Source organism: Rhinatrema bivittatum, chromosome 7 (assembly GCF_901001135.1).
Source record: "Rhinatrema bivittatum chromosome 7, aRhiBiv1.1, whole genome shotgun sequence".
Classification (NCBI taxonomy): Eukaryota; Metazoa; Chordata; class Amphibia; order Gymnophiona; family Rhinatrematidae; genus Rhinatrema; species Rhinatrema bivittatum.
In genome coordinates, this window is record NC_042621.1 from 141485902 (window position 1) to 141508583 (window position 22682).

At 45.3% G+C, this 22682-nt stretch overlaps 1 protein-coding gene across 1 annotated transcript in view; it reads left to right on the top strand.

Moving 5' to 3' along the window:
* CNGB1 (cyclic nucleotide gated channel subunit beta 1) overlaps positions 1–17701 on the top strand; it is a 106850-nt gene extending 89149 nt beyond the window's left edge. The window contains exons 17-22 of the mRNA XM_029609273.1: positions 1311–1408; positions 2274–2357; positions 4019–4137; positions 12033–12179; positions 12823–13012; positions 16180–17701. Of these exons, the coding sequence (XP_029465133.1) occupies positions 1311–1408; positions 2274–2357; positions 4019–4137; positions 12033–12179; positions 12823–13012; positions 16180–16389 (848 nt within the window). The 3' untranslated portion in view covers positions 16390–17701. The remainder of the gene's footprint in view (positions 1–1310; positions 1409–2273; positions 2358–4018; positions 4138–12032; positions 12180–12822; positions 13013–16179) is intronic.
* The last annotated feature ends 4981 nt before the right edge of the window (positions 17702–22682 follow it).

Sequence of the window (22682 nt, forward strand, 5' to 3'; positions counted from 1 at the left end):
ATACAAAAAGGCCAATGCTGATTATCTGTCAGCTTTCCCCAAGGTCTTTCATCTCAGATTGCTCTATGTTCCGTCTTCTCTCTCCGTATCCATACTGTGGCTTGTGTAACTTCTGCTGACTTTTTAGTTTTTCCTCTTTTTCTGTTGTTTTGGGATGCCAGGTGTTTATCACAGATCAAGCTGCTCCTGCTTGCCAGGTGTCCCTCATGGTCAGGCATGTGTGGTCAGTGCTGGCTTCACCCTGCGTTACTGGGCATGCGGTTCAGCTGCAAGCTTTTATTTGTGCAGTTTTTGCAAGCGCTGTTCCCAGAAACTAGTTCTGCTTTTAGCTGCTTAAGAGAAAGATCATGGGGAGAGGGTACCCGAGGCACCAGAGGAGCTGTAGTGCTGTGATTGTGGACTTTTACTTTGGAGGGTTCAGGAGAGGATAACTTGGGGATGCTCAGGGTGCCGAGTGGGAGGGAGGTCAGGAATGTCTCCTCTTGCTATAGGGCTGGTTAGCATAGGGGATCAGTGACTTCATGTGATATCAGTGGCTTGGCAATTTTATCTTGCTGCTCATTTGCATGCATGACCTTAGTGAATGCTGCAATATAGTTTTGAAAGATTATCCATGATAGCTTTCAAATCTAGCATGGCTTTAATAAATAAGCCCCTTATTCTGTTATGACTATGCCCTGGTATTGAAGTTTGCATTTGCTGTGTATATGATATATGATGGGTTTTGAAAATGCAATTGCCTGCTTACCAGGGGCAAATGTTTTTTCTCTTCTGACAAGTTTATCTGAGGAGCAGGGGGTGGCAGAAACATCTTCAGCCTCAATAGGAGCAAGTGAGTGGGAAAAGGAGGCATCCAGACCTGAAAGGAAAGTGAGACAGAAGGGGGGGGGGGGGGAGGAGGTGGGAGAAGAGGGTGGAGGAAGAGAGTGGGGAGTAGGAGGGCTGCAGGGAGGGGAATGAGGGAGGAGAGCAGAGAAAGTGAGAGGGCTTCAGGGGGAACAGGAGGAAGAAAGAGGACTGTCCCTGGGTAGGGTCAGATGTGGTTAGTGGAGGGAAGGAATGATGAGTGGAGGAGGAGAGTGAGAAAGCTGCACCAGGATGATGCCAGGTAAGAAGGGTGCTCATCATATATTTCTCTTGCTGCCAACCTACCAAAAGAAATTATTGATAAGGGGAGGGGCAGAACTGTACAAGTACATGGCAAGTGCATTTTGTCTCTGGCGAGCATGTCCTGGAGGAATTTTAGAATCCCTGGCGATGTAATTAAGCTACTGCTGAGTCTTTCTTCCCTTTCTTCCTGTTTCTGGCAGATGAGTCAGAGCTTATGCTGCAGCTGCCCGATAAGATGAAGCTGGACATTGCCGTTGATGTCAGTTACCATATAGTCAGCAAAGTGCCTCTCTTCCAGGTAATCGCAATTATTTGCAGCATGCTGCTGGTGTGCGTGGGGTCCGGGAGCCATCTCCTGCAATGGATGGCCGGTGCCATCTTGTGCTCCTACCATGTGACAGGGGCCGACCAATGGCACCGGTAGCCCCTGTGACATAGTAAGGTCAAAGGCTATCGGTGCCATTTTGAATACCGGCAGCCGAGGGCGTGAGTGCAGGAGATGGCTCCCGGACCCCCCGCTGGACCACCAGGGAGTTTTGGTAAGTCTTGGGGGGGTCAGGAGGGTGGGGGGTTTGTTTAAATTTGCTCCTTTAGACGGCCGAATAATTCGGCGAAGATTTGTTGTATTCGTGGGGAATCGCGATACATTTCGCTTCCCCACGAATACATCGAATATGGCCCAATACATTGCAGATTACCAATACGTTAAAAACAAATGCACACCCCTAGAAGAAGTAGCTATGCTGACTCTTATTGCTGCATGCCTTGAATATCTTTTTCTGGGACATTCCAAACATCTTGGGGTTTTTGTTGTTTTGTTTTACAAATATTTTGTGAAGATCTGCTTTTCTGGCAGTTGCTATTTAGCATTTTTACAATATCTGCCCTCCAGAGGCCAACTTTATTTTAGGTAAATCAAGCCCAGGATGTCAGAGAAATGATTTAAAAGAAACTATATTTAAAGTTCTACTTTCAGTAAACGTTCTTGTCGAAATCCTTGCAACCGATTGGAATGCTGCATTGAGTTTCCCTACTGCAGCTATGAAAACCTCCTCCTTCCACATGCCTTCTGCCATTCTCCAAAGAACTTTTTACCTGAACAGGATACAGAGGTCCTAATATATATTTCCCTCTCTTTTGGCCTATCTTCTTTCTTTGAAAAGGGTTGTGACCGTCAAATGATTTACGACATGCTGAAACGATTGAGGTCTGTGGTTTACCTGCCTGGGGATTACGTCTGTAAAAAGGTAAGAGGGAGCTTTACTTTCTATGTAAATACATATCCTTGCACCACGAAGTGACTCAACTGCTTTAATCCTTTAATAGATATTTAATATAGCAAAGAACAGGAGTTCAGCACCTCTACACCTCTAAATTTAAGCCCCTAAAAAATAGGCAGAGTGAGATAAGTAAGTTAGGTAAGTTAGGTGCATTGCACTGATTTCTGTTGCTGGGTGCCTAACCTAGTACCTGTATTTAGATGAAGAAACAGCAGGCCTAGATTTAAGGTCCCTAAGTTTGACAATTTTTCAGCCTAAAAATTAGGCTCTTAATTATGGCTGAAATTTTGCCAAACTTTAGACACCTAAAGCTAGGTCAGGCGCTCAAGCTTCCTTTGAAAATCAGTCTCATAGTTTTCTGATTAGCTGAGTGCCTCCAGCTACTCGACCCTCGTTCGACCCAAAAGGAACTTTTGGCCAGCTTGGGGGTGTCAGGAGGCCCCCCCAAGCTGGCCAAAAGTTCCTTTTGGGTCGAACGAGGGTCCCGGAGCGAACCCGCGGGGAATCACGTGACGCCGCGTCACTCCGACGTGACGCCGACGTCACGTGCTCCTTGCAAAGGAGGTCAGAAATGGCGTCCTGACCCCGCTGGACCACCAGGGAGTTTTGGTAAGTCTTGGGGGGGGGGGGGATTAAGGAGGGTGAGGGGTTTAAATTTTTATTTGCACATATGGACATAGACTCAACTTATGGAATTCTCCATATGTCCATATTGACCGCAAATGGGACCCCCTTTCGACTTATGGACTTATGGACTTATGAACATAAACTTTTGCTCTGCACATCCCTAGTGGTTATCTGGGTAAGGCTGAATTTTGGCACTTACTTGGCTAAGTTAACCAGATTAGCTCTGACCCGGAACACCCTGATCCTCCCCCCACACACACTTAGCTAGATAACTATTCAGCCAGATAAATAGTTAACTGGCTAAGTGGCAGCCACTGAACAAGGCAAAATATTGAAACGGCACCATGTAGCCAGATAACTCCAAACTTAGCCAGCTAAGTTGCGCTGAATATCATCCTCTGAATATTTTGTAAATGGAATATTATTCCAGTTGCTTGCGGTTGTGAGATTATAGACACACTACATGGTTTATAAAACATTTAAAATATGCTTTTATATTTTGATGGCTGCATACCTTACATATCCTGCTTGTAAGGACACAAGATGGGGTTATTCAGCCAATAATAAAGTTCCCATATTGCTGTCCACTTATTAAAGAAAAATCAACTTTGGCTTAACAGAAGTGATTAAAGCAATCATCCATTCTAGCCTTTTATGTCAACTGTTTTGATAGATTTGTTTTTGCATATCTGAATTTCTTGACATTGTTTCATTTGTATTATTTTTTGGGGGAAGGAAGCAGTACTTTTACTCCCCTTGACAGCCTCCTGCATCACTGGAGACATATGTGCCACACACACTCACGTCTCTATCATTTCACAGTGATTGTGCATTCCTTGCACATCTTTTGCGTCCCTGGTTCACACCGTTTCTTTGCGGGTACAGTTATCCTATGTATCACCTACTTTTCTCCAGCCTATGCAGGGTGCCCCGCGCAGCTTTCTCATGGCTGTTCTGCTATAGTTGCATGCATGTCCTGCACTTATGTCCTCCTTTTTCAGGGTGAAATCGGAAGAGAGATGTACATCATTAAAGCTGGACAGGTGCGGGTGCTAGGAGGACCCGATGGCCAGACAGTGCTGGTGACCTTGAAAGCTGGTTCTGTCTTTGGAGAAATCAGGTCCGTTTCTTTATTCTTTCCATTAAGTGTCTTAACAAACGACTTGAGAGCATTCATGGAGCAGAGCTGATGGTACATGGCCTGGGCTGCACAGGAGATGTAACATCCCCCAGGGAAAGGGATCCAATGTTGCAAAATCATGAGCTGCCACTATTTCTTGGGACAGGGCAAGGGAAGATGGTGAGCAGGGATCAAGTAAGGTCTGTAGCAAGAAGGGTCAAATTGGAAGGAACAAATAGTCCTTACCTGTGTTTCGAATGCATTGCAAGCAAACCTCTTCTTTTTTGGGCAAATTCATTATTTAGCCAATTCATATCCTTTATTTTATTTATTTAGAAACTTTTATATACCGGTATTTGTGGGGACATCATACCGGTTCACATAGTAACTGAAAAGATTGGAAAATACATTGCAACAGGGGAATGTAACTGGGCAGGGGGAAGAACAGAAAGGTAGTAGGAAGGATAGGAGAACAAGAAGGTAATAACCAAAACAATTTACAATGAAAGTCTCCTTAATATAAGGAGGTCACCTGAAAGGGGACTGCGAGGGGGAGTGGAAGGAGTTATTCTGTGTAAGCATGGTTGAACAGGAGAGTTTTTAATTTCTTTTTGAATTTAAATGCACAGGGTTCAAGTCGCATGTGGACAGGTAGTGTATTCCAGAGAACGGGCCCGGCAATAGAGATGGCACGGTCTCGGGTGGAGGAGAGATGTGCCAGTTTCAAGGATTGAACATGTAGGGTGCCTTTGTTGGTAGATCTGGTGGCTCAGGTGGACAGGGGGGCAGTGAAAGGGAGGTCGAGCCAGTTGGAGTTGCTATGAATATCCTCCACAATATGTGCTAGAAAGTCAAATTGACCACAGCATGCACCAGTCCACCCAGTTCCTCCATTGAGCTAGTCCACACATTCCATTAAAATGAGGGCAGAGCTTGCTTTCTGCCTTCTCGTTTGCATGCTATGAATAGTAATAAGTCAGCTTTATGTTGGCGAGCTTGTGGTCAATGAGGTACCCTATCTCATATACTATATGGGTACCCAATAGTAAAAACCTTCTGGGCAGAAGTTGGGGCATTGATATCATCAATGCTGGGATGGGATTTGCTGGAAGATTCTAGAATATATGTATTCCAGAGTATATTATATCTGACCATGTGATTGATTCCAGAAATCAGGTCAGTTATGGGAAATTTGGCACTATATGTCTATTTGTGTTGAGTTGATTGTATTGCTATATACTGCTCAATAAAAAGTGAACTAAAAAAATAGGACATCTGGGGCCTGCCCAGTGGCAATGCTTAGTCTCGGGTCAGGTCTTCTGTTCTCCTGGCTGGGAATGTTGTGAAATCAGTTTTCACAGCCCCTTGGGGAGGGAGCCCCAGCCATTGCACAATGGTGACACCTAGTGGCCAAATTTAGGGCCCATGATATCAGGGTTCTGGACTGAGCCCTGTATATGGCCCTCGACCAAGGATGATGAGTGGGCTAAGTGAATTGGAAGGAGATTAGAAAATAGTGAGCAAATCTCCAAGTAGTTGTGAATCAAGGCTCATGGGGCCAGATCCTGTCACCAGTTCCAAATGAGCAGAAAGTCCAAAGGAGCGGGAGGAACTGCCACACCCAAAAATAAAAAAGAACAAAAGAGACAGCTGTAAGTGGAAAATAACAGGCTGCATCTTTATTGCACTTACAGAATAATACTGAACCATGAAAACCCTTAATAGAACCACAATGAAGAATAGCTTGTTCACCACTGAAGCTGGATGAGGGCCACCAAATACAAGCCATTCTGTTAAACCAAATTTTCCCCAGTTTACACCCCATACAATTGTGGAGTGGGGTAAACATCCAGATGGGTGGCTAACTCACACATCCAGATCAGCCATAGGTCTAGCCTGTATACCTTGTACTCAACAGGTCATAGACCCTGCAAGATCTGACTTGACATAAAACCTACCCATGATAACAACCCTGCCATGGAGTTTGGCATGCTTCTCTGCTACTTTCAGTCATCACCATTCCTTGGGAAATGGGGTATTTCCAGTATGCAATAATGATGGTCCTCCATTAACCATTTTGGATACCTATTGCTTTAACTTGACAAGGTTACGATAGGATCTGTATCTAAACCATAAAAGTGGAGGCAGGCAGGTGGGCAAAAATCACCACCCCTAAAACCCATAAGAACTTCTTCATCTTTTAAATTTCAGATTTCTATTGTGTCCTTAGTAGGACCAAGTTGGGGACTGGTAGTTGGCAAATCAAAAACCAACTAATCCTGTGCCTGCATTTCCATCTCTCCTTACTCCTAGCTCCTGACATCATTCCCTTACGTACTGTTCCCTTCCCCCCTCCCCTTTCAATCTCCACATCTGCTTTATGTTACAAACGTGCCCAGCGGGCCCTGAAGAGGGACGCAGGGACGTGATCATCTGCTCCTGGGTGAGAGTGAGCCCTTGGCCCACAAGGCGACTCAGGGAGGAGCCCCAAGACACGCCCCAAGGGAGGTGAGCGAGTGCAGGCACTGGTGGAGGAAGTATACAGGAGCTAGGATGAAGCAGGGTCAGCCCCCCGCTGAGCTACACATACCAGTGAAGACACAGAGGCAGAGGGCTGGGAACGAAGAGACAAGGAACTGGAACAGGAGACTCCAGATCCTAGAACAAGAGAAGAGTCAGAGTACATAGAGAAGATGAGGACTCCTGGTACTTGGACGAGACGAGACTCTGGAGACTTGGACAAGACGAGACTCTGAAGACTTGGACGAGACGAGAATCTTGGAACTTGGAAGAGACGAGAATCTTGGAACTTGGAAGAGACGAGACACTTGGAAGGCACTGTCCCTCACGGCGCCCTTCACAGCCCGACATGGACTGGTCATGGACCACCCTGGCCTGCTGCGCGCCCTACACAACCTGGGAAGTTGGTCACGGACCACACGGGGAGCAGAATGAGCACAGAACGGAGAAGAGGATCCACACAGTGCTTGAGAGAAGTCCAGCTGGAAGAAGACTCCAGTCACCCAAAGATGGACACCGAATGAGATGGATTTACTCCGACGAAGAAAGGCTGGAGACAAGGTTCGGTGGACGGCAAGGCTCCTTATGGATTTTTCAGGATCGAGGTCAGGAACGAAGGAGGGTGGTACACAAGAGAATAGTACCTCCGAATACAAAGGCATCTGGACACCTGCACATCTGAACGAGTTGACATCTGGACATTGGGACATCTGGGCATCTGGATGAGAGATCGGGAGGACATCAGGATGAGTGGACATCCGGACATCTGGACAGGCAGACAAGCAGACATCAGGATGAGAGTACATCTGGACAAGTGGGCATCTGGACATCTAGACATCTGGACAGAGACAAGGAACTCCAGGACTTCAGGAAGGGAAGCCGAGGACTGGAACATACCATGAAGGAGATACGACGAGGGACGAGACCCGGAACATCGGACAGAGACAAGGAACATGAAGAACAAGGAACATGAAGTCATCTGGACAGGAGCAGTAGATGGAACTCCAAGAAGGTGTTGGAGCTAGAAGTAACTCCAAGGAAGGAGTTGTAACTCCATGGAGCTTATAACGCCATTCGAAGGCCCTGAGGAACTGCAGGACCAGGAAGAGCCCCAAGGACGTCATCCATTGGGGCCAAAGAGTACTTCCTTCTTCTGGCCCTTTAAAAAGTGAGGAGAGGCGCGCGCCCATGCCTAGAGGAACTCCAGAGGCTGGAGGGCAGAGCCAAGGCCTGTGGCGGCATCCAGCCGCATGGAGAAGGAGAGAGCAGGCCGGAGACGGCTCCTGCCGCGAAGAGGAAGAGAGCAGGCTGCCGCCGGCTTCCTGCCACGAAGAGGAGCTTGGATGGCGGTGCTTGGTCCACAGAGGAGGAGGGAATCCTGGCGGGGACTTCCCCACTGCAGGTGTCAGCGGCGCAGCTCCAGCCACGCAGGAGAAGTGCAGCAGCGTCAAGGCCGCGAAGACGGAGGGAGGTGCTGCTCGGCAGTGGTCTGGACCGCGATGAAGGGCTGCAGTGTTGGCCAGGGCAGGAGAGAGGTGAGAACCTGTCCGCGGGATGGGGTCCGCGGGCAGGATCATAACACTTTAGCCTTCAGAGGAGTGACAAACTATGTTGTGAACCATCAACTTCCTGGAGGAAAGTTTAAAATGACTCTTTTTGTTTGGATAATATGTCTTTCTCCAAAGTGTAAATCTCTTTTACATGGGTGATACACTTGAAGTTAAAAGATTTAAATTGGTTCAAATAATAAGGTGGTAAGAAAGTATCTCTCACTTTGTAGACAGTGGTGCCACAGAAGCAAGAAACACATAAACTGGATTTATTGTTCACCTTTCCAATTAATGTCCTACATACTCAAGGTGGTTAAATATACTGCCCAAAGATCTTACAATCTAAGCAGGTACCTGAAGTAACAGAAGATGAGGGAGTTGCCCAAGGTCACAAGGAGTGTCATTGGGGGAAGTGAGATTTAAACCCTGGTTTTCCTGGTATGCAAGTATAACTGCATCCCCAAAGGCAGACTACAATCCGACGGGGCCATAAAAGATTTAGTTACTCTTCAAGGCTGAAACCTCAGTCAAGCTCTTTCATTGTCTCTATCGCCCAGGACCCAGATCCTTTTTCTAAGGGAGAACGATTGTCTTTTTCAGGGCCCGGAGTGCTAAGGGTGACTTGGATTCACATCTCTCTTTGGCCCTGGGGAGTGGTGTCTCTTATTCACTATTGGGCCGATACAGAAAGAAGCGCGGGAGAGCCGGCGAGCGCCAGCTCTCCCGACACACGCACACGCCAGTGTCCTGGGCGCGCGATTCAGTATCTGCCTGCATGCAAATGAGGGCCCGCGGTAAAAGGAGGCGCTAGGGACACTAGTGCGTCCCTAGCGCCTCCTTTTTGACAGAAGCGGCAGCTGTCAGCGGGTTTCACAGCCGACGCTCAATTTTACCGGCGTCAGTTCTCGAACCTGCTGACAGCCACGGGTTCGGAAAACGGACACCAGCTAAATTGAGTGTCTGGCTTCCAACCCACGGGGAGATTTTTAATTTTTTTTTTTAATTTTTGATTTTTTTAAATTTTGAGGCCTCCAACTTAATATCGCTATGATATTAAGTTGGAGGGTGTACAAAAAAGCATTTTTTTCTGCTTTTCTGTACACTTTCCTGGTGCCGGCCGAAATTAATGCTAGCCTTTGGCAGGCGTTACTTTCTGTATCGCATGGGAATGACTAATAGGCCCATCAACTGTATAAGGGGTAAAAATAGTGCGTCGAAAACGCGCGGCCAAACACGGGCTAACAGTGCGCTCCGCCGAAGCACACTTTACTGTATCGGCCCGTGTGTGTGTGCAGTTTGTGCCCAAAAAAAAAAAAAAAAATACTGAAATAACCAAGTTTGTGTGCAAAACAAAGATATTTATTGTTGTAAACTTCAGATGAAATATGGCACAAAAACGTAGTCCTCAGCACCTCTGTCTGTCCAAGTGTTTCATTACCAGAGCAAGGGAAACATCCACCCTCCAGGGCTTGGAAAAGTGAAGTTCCCATGTGGGCAAGGTATCCTTTAGTTAGACAGAAAAACCCCTTCCAGTCTGACAAAAAAGGTAAAAATACAGTCTCAGCACAGAGAGTCACAAACCTCTCTCTCTCCAGGGCTTGAAGACTCCAGATGGGTGTCCTCAGATGTTCTTAGATAATATTCTTCCCCTGCAGATACTTCTTTTTCTCTCTGGATCCCAGATGGGTGTCCTCAGATGTTCTTAGATAAGATTCTTCCCCTGCAGATTCTTCTTTTTCTCTCTGGATCCCAGATGGGTGTCCTCAGATGTTCTTAGATAAGATTCTTTCCCTGCAGATACTTTTTTTTCTCTCTGGATCCCAGATGGGTGTCCTCAGATGTTCTTAGATAAGATTCTTCCCCTGCAGATACTTCTTTTTCTCTCTGGATCCCAGATGGGTGTCCTCAGATGTTCTTAGATAAGATTCTTCCCCTGCAGATTCTTCTTTTTCTCTCTGGATCCCAGATCGGTGTCCTCAGATGTTCTTAGATAAGATTCTTCCCCTGCAGATACTTCTTTTTCTCTCTGGATCCCAGATGGGTGTCCTCAGATGTTCTTAGATAAGATTCTTCCCCAGCAGATACTTCTTTTTCTCTCTGGATCCCAGATGGGTGACCTCAGATGTTCTTAGATAAGATTCTTCCCCTGCAGATAATTCTTTTTCTCTCTGGATCCCAGATGGGTGACCTCAGATGTTCTTAGATAAGATTCTTACCCAGCAGATACTTCTTTTTCTCTCTGGACCCCAGATGGGAGGGATCTATTTGCAACAGGATCCAATACAGGGAGGAAGGGGCAGCCAAAAAACCTTCCTCCTGGATCTCATAAAGCAATTCTTTTCCCTTTCACCATAATTTAACCCAGGAGTTCCTCCTTGCAGCAGGTCACCACCAAACCTCCCTCCTCGCTGACGGTATGGAGGGGCAGGTCTTCCCTAACCTGAACAGCCTTAGACACAGGGTTCCCCATGCCATGAATCCAGGTGGTACCCAGGGTCGCAGAAAAGGTCACAACCTGGAAAAATCAACCTAGAGGGAAATTCCAACCAGCCAGTGAATGGACCGGAAGGAACACCCTCCCGACCTTGATCAGGATCCCCAGGCAGGATGCACCTGACTCCTCAGATTGGGCCTGAAAAACCAACTCAGAAAAAGCTCCTCACTACCTCCTAACTTCAAGCAAACCATAAGGGGCTGCCCCCAGTCTCTCTGGAGAGAGCTGCTTAAGAAACCTTCCCAAGGGAACAGCCATTCCAGCGCCCTCCAAGGGAGAGGCTGCATTTGAATGCTAACCTCCCCCATTCAAACTAACCTATATCTCTTAACTATTGAAGGGTTCACCCAGGACTTAATGGTAACAACCAGAGGGTCTGCTACACAAGCCATTGCTCTAACCACTAGGACACTCCTTGTCTGTCTAAAGAGCAGAGGGCACAGACTTCAGATCTGACCCAGCACTCAAACCTCCTACTCTGTATGGCAGCGCCCGGGTGTCCCATTTTACTGGTATGTGTGGACTAGCCTAGTTCAGGAATTGGGTGGAATAGTGCATGTTGTGGTCGGGTTGACTTTTCTAGCACACAAATCCTGAATATTGTGGAGGTTAGGAATTGGCTAAATGGTGTTTGCATTACATTTGAAGCACAGAAGATGTCAGCAGGTAAGAAAGCCTTGGCCCTCCCAGTTTGCCCCTTGTGTTGCTTCTTTCCTGTCTAAGGAGCACAGAGCAAAGCTAAACGGTTTCTAAATCCTCAGCATGCTTCAGACTGGCAAGAGAGATGACACTCGCTGACTATACCAACACGTTCAACTCATACCATGGTGCTCAAGGATAGGACTAGCATGATAACTGCTTCACCTGCTCCCTTCCCCCCTTTGCAATAAAAAATAATCATATGGAACACACCAAAAATATTAAAATGTAAATATTTCTTCTTTATTGAAAAATTAATTAAAAAAACAGGTCCCCAGTGCTGGGTAATATACAATCTCAGATGTATTTTGTTCACTCCCTGTGAGCCAATCATTACTGAAATAAAGGATAAATGTACTTGGCTCATGTAAGATGTTCTTTTCTACTAATGTATCTTATATTTTATGTTCCTAGTGAACAAATATCATGAGGAAAAATGTGTCTGAGAATATTTTATACCAAAGTAGCAATGTTCCTTTCACTTAAATGGATTCTGTCAAGCCATGAGATGCCCAATTCCCTTGGTGGCCGATTCTGGCACAGTGATGTTCTATAAAAACATGTACAGTTTTCATTGGGCTGAGGACCTATTCCAAACCTTTTTTTTTTTCTATTTTTTTTTTTTTTTATAGCTTGCTGGCGGTAGGAGGTGGAAACCGCCGCACAGCCAATGTTGTTGCTCATGGATTCACCAACCTATTTATCCTGGATAAGAAGGATCTCAATGACATTCTGGTCCATTATCCAGAATCAGAGAAGGTCCTGCAGAAAAAGGCGAGGCAAGTAAACAGAGCTGATCTCCATGAAAAGATATACAGTATATGAGTACCAGCTGAACGCACTAGACCCAGACACTTACTGTGTATTTACTGTGTGAAAGATCATCATAATAGGCTTCATCGTGCAGTGATAACACTTTATAACTCAGCCTTATTTTTAGTCATAGGTCAATTCCAAGTGGATATCTATTTTTTGATTTTTTTTTTTTATATATGCTGTGTAAAATTTCAACTTAACTTTGGTATGAACGCTGCTGTTTTTGTCCAAACATCTATGAAGCCTCGCATTCTCAACACGCCCGACATGGGTCCATGTTTCGAACAAACAGTTCTTTTTCAAGGGCTTAATAACAGCATCTACAATGAAATATAGGTGATCAATGCCATATAAAAAGCTTCTTAGTATCAATAGAATGAAGTGAGCGAAATCATTTCAGCATAGGTGGCAACAATTTGGCAAAGAGTATTTGTACACATAAGTCATCTACAGTAAGTAGATGACTTACTGTAGATGACTGGTTGCTTTTGCCACTCAGCGGCGGTTTGAAAATTGGCCTTATATAGCTAGTTGCCTTCTCAAAATATTGATCCTGTAATTTGAGGTGGTTACTGTATGTAACTAATGCCCTTTGGGTTCTTTCAGGAAAATGCTCAAGAAAACCAGCAAACCTAAAGAGGAGAAACCGGTAGCTAAAGGGATTCAGCATGTCATTCCCCCCAGGCCCGAGACTCCCAAGCTCCTGCAGGCCACCCTGGCAGCCACCGAAAAGATGGGAGTGAAAGGATCCTTTGCGAAAATGCGACGAAGACTGAGAGTGAAGAAGACAATCCAGGTGAGGGGCAGAGCTCGGCTTTATGTAAAAACTATCAAACTGACAACTGGAAAGAGTCACAGTCAGTTTAAAGGAACACTTTAGAGAGGTGATCCTGTGACTTGGCTGCAGTGCTTCCCATGGTTTATAACAGGCAAAAAGGGCTTGAAAAGGACATTAGGAAAAGAGAACCCCTTTAAACCGAAGCCATGTTTCTGCATAAAGTACTTTGATTCTATGAAATGTCTGTCTCCTTTTCTTTACAACTTCATCTTTATTAAAATGTATTTAGCGCTTAATCGGATTAACTAAGCAATGTACAAAGCTGACCTTCATAAAATCATAAATAACATAAAAACAAAATTAACATGCATAAAACATTGAAATCATCTTCATCTTCTTCGAGGTCCATATTCAAAAACATTTAGCCGGCTAGCTCAGAAGTTAGCCGGCTAAATGAATATTTTGGCACTTATCCGGCTAAATTCTAGTCAACTAATAAGATAGCCAGTTAGAATTTAACTGGCTAAGTTAGGGGCGCTTTGGGGGTGTAACTGGGGAGTGTTGAGTTAGCTGGCTAACTCCAATATTCAGAGAACTGGGTAACTTAGCCAGCTAATAGGTCATTCATCAAAATGTGGTATGGTGTACTGTTAATACCATAATGCATGCGATAATAATAGTATTGCATTGTATGAATGCAAATTTTTGAAAGGGGTGAAATTAGGCAGGGGTTAATGAACATAAGGGGCATTATTGCATGTTTTTAATGATGGAAATAACTATACCTGATTTAAGCTGTGTAATATGGAGAGAGAGAGAGAGAGAGAGAGAGATGGACTCTATACTAGTAAGCTAGGATGAGGGAACATTGTAGAAATCTCTTCTTTGTGAGACTTTCCTCACTCCAAATGACGTCAAATCTTCACTGGGGTGTACTGTGCTGTTCGTACGTCTCAATCTGCATGTCAAACTGGCCCCCAAACCCTAAACCACCACTGAAACCTCACCTCGAGTTATTAGCTGGCCTGCCTATAGTGATATAAATAGTTGAATACTATGAAGGCCTCCCAGAGTCTGTCTCTGTCTCTCTGTCTCTCATTTTTTTCCCCTGACACTTTAATTTGGCAGTGAGAGCCTAAAGACATGCCAGAGAAATGTTCATGGCTGAATACCTTCTTGAATACAATACACACATACATAGGGAATCCCATAGCAACAACCTGTAAACTTTAATACATCAAATTAATCATCAGTTAACATCATTTCCCAATAACATATTTATCAATGTATTTAAAACATGTATTAATATAAATGCATACACATAAACTTCACAAATGTATCTTTTAGTACATCATTCATACGAATACATGTGCAACCTCATATACATTACCACCCCACCATAGCACCAATGAACTAGCAGCAGCACCTTAAAAATAACCCATTCCAAACATACTCATTCATTCATACCACACACACTCCGCACCCACTAAAACCACCACACATATAAGAACAACACCACCAAAACTCTTCACTGAAAATTGAAACTGTCTTCAACTGGGCATGCTCCACCACGTATTCATTTCATATAGGAGCAATCCACCACGTCCCATACTTTCTTGGTCAGCCATGATAAAATTGCCAAGTAATGACCTTCTTTACAAGGCATTTGCATTATTCTTGCATGCAAAGAATGTCATTGTAATAGGGGAGGGTATCTGGGCAGGATATGCTAAGTATCATGTAGAGCATGCAATATAAATGCATTGGAGCCTTTTATGGTACCATAAGGCCCTAATGCACTTTGATGAATGATCCGGTTAATTTGCTGCCTGGACTGGGTCTGAATATGGGCCTCATCCTGGACATCTGGATATAAATTAGGGATGTGCATTCATTTCAACGAAATTGCCTAATTCTTCCTGTTTCAGGGACAACGAATCCCAAATGAATTTTCCCCAAAATTTCAGGAAAAATTCATTTTCGGTTTAGCGCGCACTAACAGGAGTAAAAATGTTAGCACGCACTAACAAGGAGTGCGCACTAACCTGAAATTCGGGTCCCCCCGAATTTCAAAGGCCCAAACCGCGGGAAATATGATATTTCCCACGGTGGGCCACATCACTAATATAAATATTGATCTGTGGGGTGGCCAGCTAATGGATACTGGATATTCAGTGATGTGGGTGTGCTGCTGAATTTAAGTTTATCAGGCTAACATTAGGACTGCTCCTCAGCTCCCCTAAAGTTAGCCAGCTAACTTAGGGGATCATTTTCCAAAGCGATCGCACGAGAAAAGGGACTTTTCGTGTGCAATCACTAAAAAGGGGCGGTGTCAAGACCGGAACAGGAGGAGGCGGGGCGGCACCGGGACGGATGCCGCAAAGACAGTTTTGCACCTAATAGCGCCATCTTTTATGATGGAGCTATTGTCTTTCTCAGGCCCGCCCCCATTACCGCGCGACTCAGGAAGCCGCGGTAGCTTAGAAAATCTAGGCCTTAGCAAAATTAAGTTGAATATTGACGTTATCTGACTAATGCTGCTTCGCCCAGAATGCCCCCAAACATTTCCGACTTATCCAGCCTAAAGAGTTAGCCAGCCAACAACTTAGCCAGATAAATCATGGGTGGTGAAAGCAGCTAGATTTTAAAAACCCATGGTTTGTCTGGCTAAGTCCAGAAGCTAGCTAGACAAACTATTTAAATATAGACCTGCTGGACTTTATTTTTTGCTATTAAGTCACAGAAAATAGATACTGGTGCCACTCACATCCAAACCAAGAGAAAATAGTGTTACCTTTACTGGCAGTCTATTTGTCCACAGTGTGAAACAAGAACATATCCCAAGAAATTTTTCTCCAAACACCATTTCACATCCCTGTGCTTTATAAGCAAATGTTTTATCAAAATCTGCTACTTTTTTGAATGTTTTCTGGAGGTGTGTAATGATTACAAAAGTATCCTTAAAACATGATTGGACTATGATTCCTTCAATGTTTGGGTATGAACGCCCCTGTTTTTCACTCAGATTTTGAGCATGTATACTGTTTGATAAGAGTTAAATGATTTAGTGGTCCCTTTTCTTATATAATATCATTTGTTTATGCCCCATACAAATGAATAACAGTGTAGACAGCAGCAAAGTTAAAACACAGCAATGAAACCTTTTCAATGTTTTTGTTTCTCAGCCTTCCACTTCCAGCCTAATCCCGCCTGCATCCCCTGGCCATCGTCTGTCTCCTGTTCCCCTCCAGAAAGTGAAGGATGACGACGGTGCAGACATCATTTCCGAGTCTTCGGATAATTCTGTCTTTATTTCCATGAGCCCCAGCCTTCAAAGGGATGAGCACGTTCTCTCTGTGGAAGAAGGAAAGAAGAAGGAAGAAGGCAAGAAATAGAAAAATGGAGGAGAGCATCTCATTTATCTGCTGTTTTCAGGACCAAGCTTCCTTTATGGGGCAGTTTTGAAACCTCCCAGGCAGCTTGCAGGTCACAGGTACTGTGCACCCACGGACCTGCAAGCTCATTTTTTTTTTCATTACATTTTTATTATGCTCAAGTACAGCTTCAACAAGTGAATATACAAAATAGGCATTGAGAGGTAGTTCCAGCATACTTTTTACACAACTCTTTGTAGCCCTGGCAAGCTTATTTTTCAAAGAGAAACCCTCTGCAGAGTTTCCCTTTCAAATTTTGAGGGCTGGTGGGGACCATGGGTGCAAATGTACGCACAGTAAAGCATTCATGGAGGGGTAGAGGGTGTTTCAAAATAAACTCCCACTGCATAATGTCCCTTCCCCTTCCAAGCCTGCCCCTTTATTTATATGTTTTTATTTGGATTTAATAAGTCTTTGCAAAGATGCTCAAGATTTAGGTGGAAGTTTCCAGGTTGTGAGAAACTATGCCAAATTTTAGCTTGGGGAATTCATCCTGGTTAACTCCTTTGTTATGCAGGCAAATTCCTTTGAAAATTGTTCCTTAAGAGGACTTTGTACCTGGGGGCCTGCTAGCGAATTTTCAAAGGGAAACTCCCTGCAGAGTTTCCTTTTGAAAATCTACGGCAGTTGGTGCCACAGAGACCTTTGTAACCAGCATACTTTGCAGGAGCTGAGTGTGGGGGTTAAACAACGCACAGAGATCTCAAAATGAAATCCCTTCAGGTGGCCCACCCCAGGCCTGCCCCTTTTCCTCACGGGGAAAATTACACATGCTGACAATTCCCTGCAGAGGGGATTTTCAGAGGGGGGCTTTTCTGTGAGTAAATGGTCATGGAAATCCTCTAAGGGCATAAATCCAAACTCTTCTGTCCCTGATGACCACAAATAAGTCTGGTTTTCAAGATATTGCAAATTAATTTCTTTGTAGACCAAATACATTACATACGGATATATCTGTGCATGCCATGAAAACTAGACTGATCTGTTGTTGTCAAGAACTATGGTTCAAGAGCCTTGGAAGAGAGGCTAGGCAGATCGTGAAGAGTTTTCAGGAATTTTATAACTGACGTCCAGAGTCTTGATTAACAAAATGTCCTTCAGGCAGGTCACAACAGCCCAGACAATGACTCCAATTACTGTACAAGCTTCAATCCAATAATCGGTGTCCTGTAGCTTCCTGTGTGGCTGCTGAATAAGACACCTACTGGCTACAATTGTAGCTGACATCACAGAACTCTCTGCACATTATTGTGTTTTAAAGCAAAGTATAAGTTGGCTGTATTTGAAAAAAAAATAAACTATAGAAGAAATCTGAATTTATATCTATATCTTTTTTCATTTTTGCAATATTAAAGACACAATCTCAGCAATGGTGCGTTCTTATCCATTAAAGCCCAGATATTACAAAGGCTACGCGCGATTGCAAATATGTACCCCAAGTTCGCAAAAATGTGGGCTTAGCTTTAGACAGATCGTATTTAGCTAAACATTTTTCCATAAGGCAGAATGGAAGATTGTATTCTGTACCTGCGTTATGGTGGGTGTTTCCGGCACTAGCCATTTCTGTAAAATTATTTTCTTTGCAAATAAGAGTACCTTTCTATACCAGAGCCATACAAATCTACTTCAAAAAGGCATTGGATATAGTTCACCAAATAATACAATCTTGGTATCTAAAGGTACTTGTGTGCCAGTAATAGAAGATCGAGTCCAAGACATTTTTGCCAGAAACTCTGGACTTTAGGACATGTCCAAAACTGATGGACAAGAGTTCCTATGGCTTTACCACATTTCATATACAAGGCCAATATGGGCCATATGCAGGTCTTTAGCTCATTGTGGCTGTTAAAAGTGTAATAAAAAGGTATATTGGGTTTCTCTCAAATCCATATTGCTAGTAAATTGTTTAAGGCATTTAAAATAATTTGCATAATTCTTACCTGGAAAATCAAGGATCAATTCAGCCTGTCAACTACTTCTTTGAGACTGATAGTCTATCAATCTACATGTAGTTTTTTTCAAACATTTATAAAATTCTGGAGTAGTACAGTGAGAGGGATCTTCCAAGTCAAAAAAAGTCTAAAAGGAATTGTCCCTTGCCTTGCTTGAGCTCTCACGTGTGGCCAGATCCTCCAGTCCGCCACTATATGTCCCTAGAGTCCAGTGTAGATATTTCAGTACTATCAAGAAGCCATCCATTCCCCATCAGTCCCAACCCCCTTAAATAACTCAGTGATTATGTCATCAGGGTGTGGCTAGCGGTTATTTTTGGTTAGACACAAAGGAAGAAAGATGCCTGGTTTGCCCCTCCTGGTGAGGCCTCCCAGCCTCATTAGGCTTTTGCTTTTTGAAGAGGACCTCCACTGTGCACTCCCTGCCAGAGGGTCCCCCAGTAAGAGAGACTTTTTGCTAGAAATCTTTTGGGACTCCCATTCCAGGACTGAAGAGCAGTGAGCCCATTCACTCCCTGAATATGGCAAGCACCTGAGACAGGCTTGGCAGCATGAGATATTTGATGGCCTGAAGATATCTATTTTTGAAAAGGGTCTGTGTTTAAACCTTGCTCCTTTGGGCAGGGCTGGTGCATCCATTAGGCGAACTTCGGCGGTCGCCTAGGGCGCCGAGCCTTAGGGCGCGCCGAAGAGCAGCCTCGTGGTGCCGCAAGCGGGGCCTATCCCGCTCGCGGCAAAGAGGAATAGAGACTGTGTGCTTCTCAGGGCCGCGAGCAGCGCTGCTCGTGACCCTGAGAAACACACAGTCGGCACCGAAACAGGTGGGGGGGGGGGGGGGGGGAGTGCAACCGGGGGAGGGGGTGCGAGCGGGGTGGGGGGGGGGGGCAGCGTAAGGGTAGCCTAGGGCGCCCAATACCTTTGCACCGGCCCTGCCTTTGGGGGAAGGTCATCCTCGCTGGCCAAACACAGAGGACAGGAGGTAAAGATCAATGAGCCCATTCTCCCCTTGAATGCAGCAAGCACCTGTGATAGTAAAACACAAGTCAAGAAAGATTTTGGATTAAGGAAGTATTTTCTCTCTTGTTGTGAGGAGGGTTTTTTTAGCCACCCCTTCTCACCGGGTGCCAGGCTAATATAGCAGGTTCTCGATATTAAGACTTTGCTGTACGAGGAGTGGCCTTCTAAAACAACTAAGGAGACAAAGTAAGATCTGGAGACTTCCATCTGGATCTCCACCCGTATGGGACCAGGACACAGAGCTGGGTGTTCGGGAGTGAGCTGAAGGCTCAGATAGGACCGTTTTTCTGTATTGGAAGGGATTCTCCAATAGGATTCCCGGTAGGCCACTGGAAGAGCTTTCGTGCACTTAAATATCACCATGGGAAGCTTTGCCCAGATTGGTGAAGTAAAGGACACCCACCCAGGAGACACCCCTAGCTGTACAAAATTCAGATGTAACTGCATATACAATGGACTTTATTTGGAACTTTTAGCAAATCAGTAAACTTAGAATTTAACACCCAGTGCCTTGTCCTGCCTGGTTTGTCCCAGCATCTCTCCCCTTGGGATGCTGCAGCTATCAACACACACAGGGAATAACGCTCCACTGCCCGGGCCATAAGTGAGAGCTTCCCTCCATTAAAAGAATCCACCTCTGGGACAGAGAGTACAAGCCATGAGAGAAGCGCTTGCCGGAGCAGCTCCAAAGAAAAGAAATATGTTTGTGTGCCCTTGGGAGTAAACACCTCACTAAGGGTTACACCTGTATTTGGGGAGCACGTATAATGCCTGGCTTGTAAATAAGCAACAAAAGTGACCCCCTGAGCAGTGTCCTCAAAAAGTTGCCATACTGGTTGTAAGCCTAATGAAGCCCATTTTGTAAAAATAGCCATCCTCATTCTCGGTTGAAAATTCACATTTCCTGCACTAGGGAGAAAATGAGACACCTATAATTTAGTTTTAATTGAAGGCAGACCCTTCAAAAGTGGCCTAAACAGTTCACTCTGTTGTACTTATTCTGGGATCTGAGAAGTAGTGCCATGTAATAGAAATCTGAGATCCAAAGGAAAAAACAATTCTTGTTCCAAACCTTGGGGAGTGTAATAGGAAGCATTCATCACCCAATCCCCTACATGCCAGAGTAGACATGCTATATTATACCATCTTAAATTTGCCAGGCCTATTCCTCACTCTTCCCACCTCTTCATCAGAGTAGTTAAGGCTGTATGCGGTTGTCAGTGCCTCCACATGAAGAAACGGACTAGTGATTCGATTTCTCATATATTTTAACAGTAAGAAAAAGCGATAATGTTTGGAGCAAGTAAAGCCATTTTGGCAGAACTATCATCTGGAATAAATCGACCTGCCTGTGGGAACGAGCAGTGATTCCCACAGGCCTGGAGACAAACTAGTCTGATCCAGCACAACATGAGACTTTCTTCCCTTCAGAACAGTGTATTCTCTTTACTTACAGTTCAGTACTGCTTCGTCTCAGCTCAGTGTTTGGAAAGAGTTACGTTACAGGAGCTGCCTTCCTCTTGCAGACCTGGGTCTGGTCTGGTTATCCCCTCCTGGATCCCAGCTCTTATTCCCCAGTCTCTGGTTATTCCCCACAGGATCCCACCCACAGACATACTCTCCTTAAGGAATTTAAGGTAGACCAGGCATCTAGGTAAATATGGGAACACTAGGGGCACTGTCTCACATACCCCTCCCCTCAGCTTGGACCCGTTGGGCCAAGCAACCCTACTCCCTTCTGCATCCCATCCAGGAGAGTCCAAGACATCCCATTCCCTTTCCTCTGGCTTCCCATCAGCTACGCTTGAGAATGAGGACTTAGCAACAAGCTCACCCCCATCTCTTAGGGATATCCTCGACAGCTTCACAACCACCGCCCAGTGTGCTGTTCACGCAGTGCACATCCCCAGTCCTTTAAATAAGTCCTTTGCTGGCTCCGTGTTCAATTTCCACCCCGAAGGAGCTTTATGGACCGACTGCAGAACTGGTTCCTCTATAACCAGCTGTGCCTACTTTCTGACATCTGGTATCTCTGATGTAGAACCTCTCTTCCGTATCCTCTGTTGCTGGAGACTCCACATTGCCATCCTCGGGGCTTTACATGGTTTCCTCTTCTGTACACTCTGCAGCACCTCCCTCAGGGCTCTCCACAGTATCCTCATCTGTAAACTCTGCAGCACCTCCCTCTGGGCTCTCTGTAGTTTCCTCATCTGTAAACTCTGCAGCACCTCCCTCTGGGCTCTCTGCAGTTTCCTCATCTGTAAACTCTGCAGCACCTCCCTCTGGGCTCTCCACAGTTTCCACCTCTGTATACTCTGGCCACTCACCCACGCCAGTCGCTGGCTCCTCTGCAACCTCACTCGCTGGAGTCTCTGCAACACCACCCTCTGGGCTCGCCATGGCATATCTTGCTTGCCTTTCTGTGCCCTCTCTCTCTGGGCTTCTCACGGGAGTTGGCTCTGGACTCCTGGTAGTGTTTGGGCACCGTACAGGGTCTTCCTTGGGACCTCCTGTAATGCCGATTTCCAACTTCTCAATACTGCTTCCTCCTGGGCAGTCTGTGTTGCCCCCTCTAGGGCATTCTATGACCCCTTTCTTAGGGTTCTTCACTGTTCCCTTCTTGGGGCTTCTCACAGGAGTAGTCTCTGGACTCCTGCTAGTGTTTGGGTACCCTACAGGGTCTTCCTCAGGACCACCTGTAGTGCCATTCTCTGGCCAATTGGTGTTGTAGCCCGCTGGCCATTCTGTAGTGCCACATCCTGGCCACTCTGTGTCACCACTTCTTGATAAGGCCACAATGACTATGGCCCAGTGTACTTCCTGGTTCCATTTTTGCTCAACCCAGGCCCGCTGACTCCTTAAAAGGCTCTCTTGTAATTTCCTATCTCCCTCCTGGAGATTCTGGATCAGTGCTTGCCAGCTTCCATCAGTTTTGCTCTCAGACTGCGGCATTCTGGTGCTGCAGTTCCCTGGCTACTCCACTCCAGGTTTTCTCGTGGCTGCATACATTCCCTACAGATTGGCTTACTTGCTGGAAGAGGGCTCCACCCTATTTCCATTAACCACACTAAAAGCCCACTCTGGCAGCTTTTCCAGGGCCCTACCCTATTCAGCACAGTACTGCTGCACCAGTGGTCCTTCCTCTTTTCTTTTTTCAAGGCAAAAAAAATAGAAAAACTAAATCACTTTTAATCCCTATCTACCTCCAACCAGGCTTCTCCCATTAGCCGGTACAAACCTACCACTTCCTGGCTGTCCCTACAACCAGGCCCACTCACAATTTCT